Below are 10,672 nucleotides of genomic sequence, written 5' to 3'. Positions count from 1 at the left end.
ATTGCGCTTTTCAAACGTGTCTTTTTACGTCACGTCACGTCGTATAATGTCATTTATACAGTAATATTTTATTTTCAATATCGATCGATCGACGCTTCCTGATATCGATAGATCGAGGCGTCGTGTTTTCTGATTGGTTCGCGATCCGAGCCAATCAACAGCGATAGATCGAGCGTCGTGTTTTCTGATTGGTTCGCGATCCGAGCCAATCAACAGCGATAGATCGACTTGCGCTACTGCGCATGCGCGCCAAGATCTCACGATTCGGGAGCATTTTGGTTATGGTGGAGGTGGAGGAAGCGCAGAAACGATTCAACAGAGCTGGTGTAAACATGCGGTGGTAGTTTTCCAGACTGTTCAGGAGTATCGTAGGACGCGACAGAACAATCTAGATGCATCTAGATGCATTTAGACGCGAAAATGCTCGGTATAATTGTAGCTGGACGACTTGTAAGTGTAACCTCGTTGATGTAGTGTCTTATTAATTGCATTTATTAATTATCGTTAGTGTGTCAAAGTTATTTCGATTATACGTGACGAGGAAAAAAGGTGTCGTTCTTTTTAGAATACAATCTTGCCCTCACTTTATATATTATCATTCTGCTGTATGTCATATAGTGATTCGTGAGACATTTATTTTTATCTAAAATTTCGTAGCTTCTGTCTTTGAGTAAATTTTATTAAAAGACGATATTAAACAATGATGAGATTATAATTGCATTTAATTGTTTTCATAAATATGAATTAAAATTGACAGATATTTGTTTGATTCTCTATCAGTTGATCTTGTACAAATAGAAACTATTGCATTTATTATATGCACTAGAATTTAATTTATTATATGTATATACTATTCCTACTCAGTTTTCGATACTTTTGGTTCATATTGAAAACTAGTGCAGAAAACTCTGCGCACTTAATACAAACTAGTGCATTCAATTAAATTTGCTATAAGAATTAAGTTAGTTAAATTTAAATAACGTTTATAGGAATAGAGAAGGTATATAGTATTTGATATTATAAAAATATATTTTTTTTGTTATTTTCTAATCTTTTTAAAATTTATAATCCATCATTATATAAAATATATTATGTATTTATTTTAAAAATTTGTCTCATATTTAATATATAAAGCATTCTGTTTTGTTTAATAGTAAAAAAATATATACATTTAATACAGATATGATTTTTGCTTTTCGAGGTTCAAACTGACTTCCAACAAATTGGAGAGAATCAATTTTTAATTACTGTGTCTGATGCCGACAACATAAACCATATAGTAATCTTTCTCACTGGCACTATACCTTTTCCAGATGGCATGGGAGGTGCAGGTAAGATGACACAATGAACATTATTTTTACATATCAAAATAATAAAGATGTTAAAATTTTTTATGTACTAATAGTTGTACTAGAAATTGATTATACAACATTAATACGACAAACTCTTCGCAGTGTATTTCAGTTGGCCAGATGCAAATGCGCCACCCAACTGGCAATTTCTTGGGTATATTTCCAACGCCAAACCATCAGCCATCTTCAAAATATCGAGCCTGAAGAAGAATCACGAGTTCGAGAACAGCAATGTGGGAATTTTTGGCATCGGTAAGATCTCGCACGTCGCGCAGATCGGCGTGTCGGTGGAACCGCTGGCAATAATCAAGCAGCAGGCTGCTACACTCGCCGCGACCACCACCAACACCTTTGTGGAGTTTGTGCAGAAAATGCTTAACAGTTTTGTGAATTATGTGACGAGTTTCACAGTGACGCAAGCGCAAATGACACCAAATCCCACAGAAAACTATGTACCCTTATCCACGTTACAAAACTGGTACGAGACTTTTGAAAGGCGGTTACAGCAGAATCCAAATTTCTGGAGGTCGTGATTGTGGAAAGCGCGTATTTAATTTTAGATCTTTTGTCAATATACATACAGAAATACTTTATAGCGATGGCCAAGCACTGACTCTGGCGTTTCAATATTGTTGTACGACATGCTGAATTATTAGTATGAATAAAAGTGAATTTGTCACTTTTATATTGTTGTAATAAATAATTCTTTTAGTTTTCATAATAAGTTTTGACATTGATATATATGTTTAAGATTTATTATAAAATCTTCAATATATCTCAAAGAAAACATCAGAGTAGCGTTGCCAGATTAAGATAATATATTTCATTATACTATTTATTTACTTGATTTCTGTCTGTTTTTATAAATATTTAAATTTAATTGTTGATAATTTTTGTAGGATGACATCAAAATTAAACAATTTTTATTAATAATTATACTACATTGGAAATGTTATTCTGCAAGTTAATTAACGATTAAGTTTAAATCACATTTAATAAAACGAGTATTTATAATTTTTTGTTAAGAATCATAAGAGATAATATTTAGTAAAAGAAATATGTTGCAAATGTATTTTTATTAACAAATGTATTAAAATTAACTCTAACGAATAGGCTTTTAATTCTGCGTAAATTTCACAAAGATTAGTGACTTGTCAGTTTTTTCTTATTTTTTAAAATTATGTATGCATGAATCATTATGTGCATTATCTATCATTATCATTATAATATCTAATCTATCATAACTTTTATCATTAAGCTTGCGACACACGATTACGAATTTTCGCGCGCTAAGATCGTACTGTAGTAAATTACTAGAAATTACTAGTCGCAAGGCGAGAAATCGCATGTGCGGATTTGTACTCTCGCCTCGCCACCACGTGACTCGCGATAGGCCGTGAAAATGCACCTTTAGGTCGCGCGTACGTGTGCGTATGTATTAACCTGTCAGTACGATCGAGCACGGCAGCTTTCACGTTATACGAGTACGAGAGACTTTCGGCTGTCCGGGGGATTTCGTCGAGTATCTCGTCGAGTATCTCGTCGTCTCACGTTACGTCCCGGTCGCGACGCAAAATTGTGCGGGTCGCGCGAGGAACGCGGCGACGAATCTCGTGCGTGACACGGGCATGAGGTCCAGCTGCAGTAATGAGAACTGACGGTCGTCACCGTCGCCGCCGCCGCCGCCGTCCTGTACTCGCCTCGATCCGTGTCTCTGGCGCCTCGGTGTCGTCGCGGTGGTGTCCCTGAGGACGATGCCCCGCGTCGCGGAGCGAGATTGTTAATGCGTGGCGTCTCTTCGCCATAGGTCAGCACGCGCCTTCTTGGTTTATGGATTCCGCGTGAAGCAACACGGACTCTGCACAAGGAAAAAAGCAAGAGAAAAAGAGAGAAGAGAAATCTTGAGGACGTGCGTTGTCATTCATCGTCTTGGGACATCACGCAAGTGAGTAGGAAGCAAAGTCTGCAATTACTCTGCGCTCTCTCTCGAGGTGGGGAGAGGGAGAGAGAGAGAGAGACACGAGATAGAGGGGAGAGTGAGAGAGAGAGAGAGAGAGAGAGAGAGAGAGAGAGAGAGAGAGAGAGAGAGAGAGAGAGAGAGAGAGAGAGAGAGAGAGAGAGAGAGAGAGAGAGAGAGAGAGTAATCGCGGGAGTAATTACGCGCCGTATGCGACGCGCGTCTCAAGGTTGACACATGTCGCCTGGCTCGGCTGCATAACAAGAGTCGAAGCGAAGGAAAGGCCGTGTCGGGACGGTACGAAGTAAAGCGTAACGGAATACTCGTGCGGCTGCGCCGCGCTGCACCTTTACTCCTGGTCTCGCGTCGCCAGCTGCGATTTCAAACGGGGAGACGCAATAATGGATTTGTGCGCTCGTCTCTCTTTCTCGGCCGCGCTCGCAGCACGTTACGTATCTTTTCGCAATAAATATATGCATCCGGCCCCGTTCGGGGGAAAGGGAGAGAGTAGAGAAAAATAATGATTCAAGAGAGCATGGAAGGAGAGAGGTGCATCTACTCGTTTCTCAATTGTATCTATTATAAAAAATTACTGTTTTTCTTTCTAAAGCTGTCAAGTAGGAACAGGTATCGGTCGAAATATTTTATTAATTTCATATAGTTTTCAAAACGCTGTAAAATGTCAAAAGTGCGCAAGGAGAGAGAGAGAGAGAGAGAGAGAGAGAGAGAGAGAGAGAGAAAAAAAAGCGTCGTCCCCTGCAGAATCGCGCGGCGTGCTTTGACGGAATCGGGGAACCAATTGATCTCCTCGGTCGCTGTCCCTTTCTACTGCGGTCCACGGTCGCACGCGGACCCACCTATGTATGTACAATGTAGTAGACGGAAAAAAAAAGTCGGTCGGCCGGAATTGGCGATAATCGACGTCGGTGTCCGGAGTCCGGAGCGAGGCGAAGCGGGATCTGTATGCTTTCCCCGCGCGCACGATGACACTGCGGTTAAACCAAACCGCGACGAGGACGCCTGTCCCGCCTGTCATTCCGATCGCGAATTGTTCGGAGGTAGAGAAACGGAAGTGCGAGATGAAAAATAGTGTGTAAAAAAGAAAAGAGTTTTGCGAATGAAAAGAAATTGCACTGCACGTGATTCAAAGTATACAATGCTATGCGTTCGCTTGATTTGCATTTGAAATGAGATATATAGATGTATAGATTCGGATTTCAGACAAGGGATAAAGAGTAAAAAATATACACACAATAGAAATAAATATGAATACAGTTATTGTAGGAGTGTGAAAAGAAAGGGCAGCTATACTTATAAATAATAATATTAAATTATATTACTAACAATAAAATATATATAATAAGCGTCAAATTAATTCTATGTATTAATAGAGAATTATTTAAGTATAAATAAAAGAGATATATTTGTTGAAAGAGGATATCAATAATTTCATTATATTAATTGTCCAGTAAATATAATTTTTTCTCTTGTGCTTTATTTTAAATTGCGATAGCATAATTGAATAATTAAAATTATTCTTAATCTTGGAACATTGTGAGATGCCGAAGGCTATTGACAGTGTAAATATGCGATGAGCTGTATACTTGTATAAGTCAGAGCATACATTATTATTTCATTATACAAATTGCTGATGTGTTACAGGAAACAGGATACCTTAATCTCGGGATATCGAATACTCGCTGATAAAGTTTTTATTAAGTAAGTTGAATTAAATTACTGATATAAAAGGAACAATGATACAACTCATTGCACCATTGTTCCATATCATTGACGTCATTCTTCAAGATCTTATTGTTAGACCTCTGTGCACGTTTGAGATATATACATATATATACACAGAGTTGATTACCGAATGTCAAGGACGTGTAAGTTAATTAATCTTCTCTATTGTAGAAAGCGCAGAGATGGAAAGTTCCGAGGAGCCGACCAGTCTGCAATCCATATGTCATCTGCATGCTTCGGAATTGTTCCCCAAGCATACGCATTTCGAGTGCGAGGATGAAACGCTGACGATTCCATTCACGCCGTTGAGCGGGGAATCGGTCGTCGCCCTGGGACGAACGACGGACGGTGTTTTGGCACTTTCCAATTATAGACTTTATTTGCAATTAAGCCAAACGTGTTACAATATACCTCTGGGTCTCATCGAGCAATTAGAAGTCAAAGAGATTTTCTATCTGCACATTGGATGCAAAGACGCACGTTCTTTAAGGTACTTCTCCAATTCCATCTTTATTCTTCGTCATTGGATTCATCTTGCCTTTTGCGATTATTTATAGATTTATTTATTGAAAATTGTGACGTGACTAGATTTCTATAGCCATTTTAATCGAGTGAATATTGTGTTTTTATTTTAGTTGTGCATTTACCACAAACGAACACTGTTTAGAGTGGTTTAAACGATTACACAAAGTGACCTATCCGCGAAAAAGTATAGAGGATATATTTGCGTTTGCTTACTATGCGTGGTCCATAGAAGAAGGCAAGGATTATCCTAGGCTTGGAAAAGATAATAGTTCTTATATTACCACTTTTAATTCAGAGGTAGGTATATATACCTTTTAAATTTTTCTGATTGAATGCAGAAAATTTTTTGCATGACATACGAATGTCTTTACAAAAAACTATATTCTCTTAGGTCGAGCGATTGAAGTTCAATTTACATGGTACATGGCGTATAAGTCAAATAAATAAGGATTACCGGATGTGTCCATCCTATCCACCGCAGCTCTTGGTACCTGCTTGCATCTCCGATGAAACTCTCGAATTTGTTGCCAAATTTAGAAGTTCCAGACGTATTCCGGCTATTGTGTGGAGGTATATAGTCTTTTCTTTTTCTACGTGATTTATATAATTATGTATCGCATTCTTGTCTTATTAAAGCGGTTACGTATTTTTAAGGCATGTGAATAACGGTGCCGTGATAGCTCGCAGCAGCCAACCGGAAGTCGGTTGGCTCGGCTGGAGAAGTTCCGAGGATGAGGATCTTCTAAAGGCTCTCGCGGACGCGTGTAGCTACGATAAGGGCGAATCTACGATGGTAGACTCGCCTATTACATACTCCGATGCCGGTGACGAAACTATAACACCGAGCGCTGCCAAGGTAAGAGTCTTTAGCCACAGATGATTAATCGATCAACGAAAAATTTAATTACTAAAAAAAAGTTCAAGAAAGAAAAAATAAGACTCTTAAATATCGATTACATATAATTTAAATATTAATCTATATTATTTAAGTGCACAATTATATCTTGCGGATATTTTATATAATTTTTCGTTTTACATTTTATAGAAAGTTTTAATCGTCGATGCGAGATCGTACACAACAGCTGTAGCGAATCGGGCGCGCGGTGGCGGCTGCGAATGTCCGGAATATTACCCGAGTTGTGATATACAATTTATGAATCTGCCCAATATCCACTCGATACGGAAAAGCTTCCACGCCGTGCGACAGCTTTGCGCGTCGGACGCGGATCAACCAAAGTGAGTTGTTTTCCTAGACTGCGTCAGATCATCCATTCTGTGCTACACATTTCGATAGACATTCATCCATTTATCCTATCAATTATAATTTTTTTGTTGTCCAATTTTTCTCTTACAGTTGGTTAAGTTTGCTGGAAGGTACGCGATGGCTGCAACATATGTCGGGTTTATTGAGGGCGGCGGTCACCGTGGCTTCCGCGATTGAGAGGGATGGTCGACCAGTATTAGTGCACTGTAGTGACGGTTGGGATAGGACGCCCCAAATTGTCGCGTTAGCGCAGATATTACTTGATCCGTACTATCGCACTATGGAGGTAGACCACGACTTTTAAAGAGGACGATGGAGATTAAATTCGATCACTGTCGTCATCTTTCTTTTTTTAGGGATTCCAAGTTTTGATTGAGAGAGAATGGTTAGACTTTGGACACAAGTTCGCGGATCGATGTGGTCAAATGATCGGTTGCGACGATCCCAACGAGCGCTGTCCGGTATTTCTTCAATGGCTCGACTGCGTTCACCAGTTGATTCTGCAGTTTCAATGTAGCTTTCAAATGTCGTCGGCGTATCTTGTAAATATATTTATTATATATTATATTGTTACATATAATTTTATTATTATATATAATATATATAAAAAATTATATATAATATATATAATAATATATATAATATATATAATAATATTATATATAATAAACAGCGAGATATCGGAAGAAATTCTTCCCGAACGCTCTGACAATAACAATAACGTGTTTCAGGTGAAGTTAGCCCAGCATACATATTCACAATTATTTGGTACATTCCTGTGTAATACTAGGCAGGAAAGGCTACAATTGAGAATACGCGAACGTACATTCTCAGTTTGGCGTTTTCTCAACTCGACTGCGTTCGTGAATCATTTATATTCTCCGTTAAAGAATCAAGTATGTCAATCGCGAAAGTATATCGCGTGATTAACATGTTTCTACGTATAATAGCGAAATAAGATATCTAGTTTTATTGTTTTTATTATTGTGTTATGTCAGGTATTATGGCCAAGTTGCAACGTGCGCGATCTTGTCCTGTGGTCCGAAGTGTATTTAGGCTCTATGGAATCGTTGCTCGGTATGAGAGATGATAAACAGAGGGTGACGTTGATCGACATCGAGGGTGGCGAAAGCGAGGAACCGCAGGGACAGATGACAAAGACGAGATCGTATGGCGACCTCATGCACGCTCCCGATCACGCGGCTTATTTACACCGAAGACGTAGCGATCCGAGTATTTCCATGGAAAAGTACGTAATCGACGATGGTTCGAAGTCTTCGCTATAAGCATGTTCTTAAACTTATGCTGATTTTTCTGCTACAGAAAATTCGATTCTCTAGCGCTTGAAACTGAAACGGATCAGAAGAGCGCGAGAAACGTGGACGATAACAAAAATGAAGCTGTGAACGAGAACTCATTGGAGACTGAAACCAAGACGATACGATGTACTGTGAATCAAACATCCAACGATTCACCCGCCAATCCCTCGGTAGATAGTTCCACCGATACTTTGATACCTAACAATGATTCTGCCATTGCAGTAGTGAACGGAGAGACGGAAGTGTAAGTACTTGTTATTTTATATTTTTATACGCGCATATATGTTGACGAGAATTTTTATAAAATTTATTAAAATTCACACAGACCACAGACGAATCCGTTGCGGGATATTGTATCGCCGTGGATCGAAACCGGCACCACCACAACAGGACGGGCCGTTTGCTCATCGTGTAATCGCAATCACAACGAGGGTAGTGATGTGAGTGATACTAGCGCCCCATTGATATCAAGAACTCCCAGTAGCATATGTCCGGCTTCTCCAACCCATCAGGACGTTATGCTAGATAATCCTGACTGGCTGGACGATGTTGACGGTCTTCCTGTCATATGTTGTGACGTCCAAATGCGAGTACAACAAATTATCGTAGAGCATAAGGTACTTGAAGCAGCAGTTATTAGTGTTTTATCGCACTTTTCGCGACAATTTCCCCGAAAATATAAGCCGGCGACACATTACAGAACGAAAGCGTCCCACTCTCTGAAGTCCTTTAAAGCGATAGGCATCGTGATTGATACAATTTTTAATTTATTTTTCCAGCTCAAGGAAGAAGCTCTAAGGAAGGAATTACACACAACAAGGCTGGCACTAATCAAGCAAGTTTGCAATCACAATGCCGATATCGATCGTATCGACGACATTGTGAGTAGAATTTCTATATCTCTGATTCTCACACAAACATGTAACGATATAACGAAAAATGTATGCATTTATCGATTCGCAGGGCTCATTACCGGATTCCGTGGGCAGCACTGGTGAACACGGAGAGTCACTACCGTCGGATATGTCCTGGGAAGCCGTAGAGGAGCTGAGTCCCGCGCCTACTCTCTGGGTGCCCGATCATGCCGTGACCCGGTGTATGGGTTGTAACACGGAGTTTTGGCTCGGTAGACGTAAGCATCACTGCAGGTATGCATTTTGCGCGGTAGATTGCTAGATTTGCTGCTAGAAGATGAGAAGACACGCGCGCAACGAAGCATGCCTTCTAAAAAACAAATCTTATGCACAATCTTGCATTACGCGATTAGATGCTGCGGCAAGATTTTCTGCGCCGACTGCTCCGAGAACTCCACCCCTCTGCCTAGCGAACAACTCTATAATCCCGTGAGGGTGTGTAGCGATTGCTACACGCGGCTTCACCATCATCATCATACAAACTCCTGTCCTTGCAACGCCCGTCACCAGAGTGCTAAAATAGAGAACGAGATCGATCCCTCTGAGGTAATTCCTTCGTTGCAACCGGTAACATGTCAAAGGTCGAGAAAGCTGCCGCCCGCTGTAACGAAGGATACTTGCTGCGATAACTTGTTGCAAGCGACGCATCAGAAAACGCAACCATCCGTCGCAGCGGCTACGGCAAATTGAGAAAAGGAGGATTTTAAGAGCAGAGGGGGAGAAGAAAAGCCGAGGGAAGGCAATCCGTTGGAGATGGCGCGATTTCTCTCTCCATCGGTTGCTGATCAGCATCACCTAACTCCGCGCGGCGCGCATTGCATCGCCGGATTTATACATACTTTGTATCGGATATATACATAGCATGCGGACTAACGCGTCTAGAGTGTCCTAAGCGATTTAATATATTTATTGCTAGATTAATAATTTGTACGCGAACAAGATAACGGATACGCAAAAAAAAAAAAAAACGGCAGAGAGGGAGAGAGGGTGAAAGATAGTATACGAGGTTGTATATACCTTAGGAGTAATCTCGAGCTAAAATTCCTGGCTTCTTCTGAGAGATACTCCTCTGAGAGATTCAGGGAGATCCTTCAAGTTTACCCGTTTCTCTAAATATCTCCACGCTTAGCACGATGAGAGTGGGTGGTGAGTGGCAAATTTTTAGATAGGCTGTGATCGACGTCTAACTTTGTTAGACGACTATACTATGGAGCGAAGTGCTAATTAATTGTCAATTTGATCACGACGAGAGCGATCGTTCGTTAGCGATCGAGATTAGCGGTCGAGCGAAAAAAAAAACGAGATCGTATTTCTTATATCACCGCCGTATGTACGAGAATTGGGATATTAAATGTCATTATCACACGCGTCTGATATCGATCGGATTCACATCCAAGACCCATATTTTACCATTAATCCCTCCCTTATCATTAGATTTATCTGTGACGGGAAAAAAAAACGTTCGCCATTATATTAGTAAATGTTATGCTGTCTTAAGTTAAAGAATTGGTTTGCACCAAATGTGTGTTATGTATTTCGTGTGCGCTCTATTGATTTAATCATTTTTAAAAACTCTCTGATATCACATTTGAAATCTG

At 40.0% G+C, this 10,672-nt stretch overlaps 2 protein-coding genes across 4 annotated transcripts; both read left to right on the top strand.

The window, feature by feature from the left end:
* The first annotated feature begins 206 nt into the window (after positions 1-206).
* On the top strand, positions 207-2,037 carry LOC145945791 (protein OPI10 homolog). Of its 2 annotated transcripts, none has more exons than XM_083054945.1 (3): positions 207-450; positions 1,314-1,331; positions 1,455-2,037. In XM_083054945.1, the coding sequence occupies exons 1-3, from the start codon at positions 393-395 to the stop codon at positions 1,883-1,885; spliced, it is 507 nt and encodes a 168-aa protein (XP_082911071.1). In that variant the 5' UTR covers positions 207-392; the 3' UTR covers positions 1,886-2,037. The 2 variants fall into 2 exon arrangements, with proteins under 2 accessions (XP_082911071.1, XP_082911070.1); XM_083054944.1 differs by having other exon boundaries at positions 276-450; positions 1,202-1,331.
* Positions 2,038-2,662: 625 nt separating this feature from the next.
* On the top strand, positions 2,663-10,439 carry LOC145945779 (phosphatidylinositol-3,5-bisphosphate 3-phosphatase MTMR4). 2 transcript variants are annotated; one of them, XM_083054920.1, is made up of 16 exons: positions 2,663-3,297; positions 4,972-5,028; positions 5,224-5,542; positions 5,688-5,874; positions 5,969-6,147; positions 6,232-6,433; positions 6,623-6,813; positions 6,932-7,127; positions 7,198-7,383; positions 7,573-7,737; positions 7,840-8,090; positions 8,165-8,404; positions 8,486-8,777; positions 8,940-9,041; positions 9,124-9,308; positions 9,428-10,439. In XM_083054920.1, exons 3-16 carry the CDS (start codon positions 5,235-5,237, stop codon positions 9,762-9,764), a joined length of 3,021 nt encoding a protein of 1,006 aa, XP_082911046.1. In that variant the 5' UTR covers positions 2,663-3,297; positions 4,972-5,028; positions 5,224-5,234; the 3' UTR covers positions 9,765-10,439. The 2 variants fall into 2 exon arrangements, with proteins under 2 accessions (XP_082911046.1, XP_082911047.1); XM_083054921.1 differs by lacking the exon at positions 2,663-3,297 and adding an exon at positions 3,469-4,367.
* Positions 10,440-10,672: the final 233 nt, after the last annotated feature.

This window comes from Prenolepis imparis, unplaced genomic scaffold (genome assembly GCF_030444845.1).
Source record: "Prenolepis imparis isolate NDT839.2.m4 unplaced genomic scaffold, iyPreImpa1.0 SCAF_15, whole genome shotgun sequence".
Taxonomy (NCBI): domain Eukaryota; kingdom Metazoa; phylum Arthropoda; class Insecta; order Hymenoptera; family Formicidae; genus Prenolepis; species Prenolepis imparis.
The sequence above is the reverse complement of the archived record's forward strand: the minus strand, read 5'-3'. Positions and strand labels throughout refer to the sequence as shown.

Coding starts and splice junctions, on each gene's coding strand:
- LOC145945779 (XM_083054920.1), top strand. CDS start 5,235: ATGGAAAGTTCCGAGGAGCCGACCAGTCTGCAATCCATATGTCATCTG. Junction 8,778..8,939: donor AAATTATCGTAGAGCATAAG/GTACTTGAAGCA, acceptor TTATTTTTCCAG/CTCAAGGAAGAAGCTCTAAG. Junction 9,042..9,123: donor TCGATCGTATCGACGACATT/GTGAGTAGAATT, acceptor ATCGATTCGCAG/GGCTCATTACCGGATTCCGT.
- LOC145945791 (XM_083054944.1), top strand. CDS start 403: ATGCATTTAGACGCGAAAATGCTCGGTATAATTGTAGCTGGACGACTT. Junction 451..1,201: donor TAATTGTAGCTGGACGACTT/GTAAGTGTAACC, acceptor TTGCTTTTCGAG/GTTCAAACTGACTTCCAACA. Junction 1,332..1,454: donor AGATGGCATGGGAGGTGCAG/GTAAGATGACAC, acceptor AACTCTTCGCAG/TGTATTTCAGTTGGCCAGAT.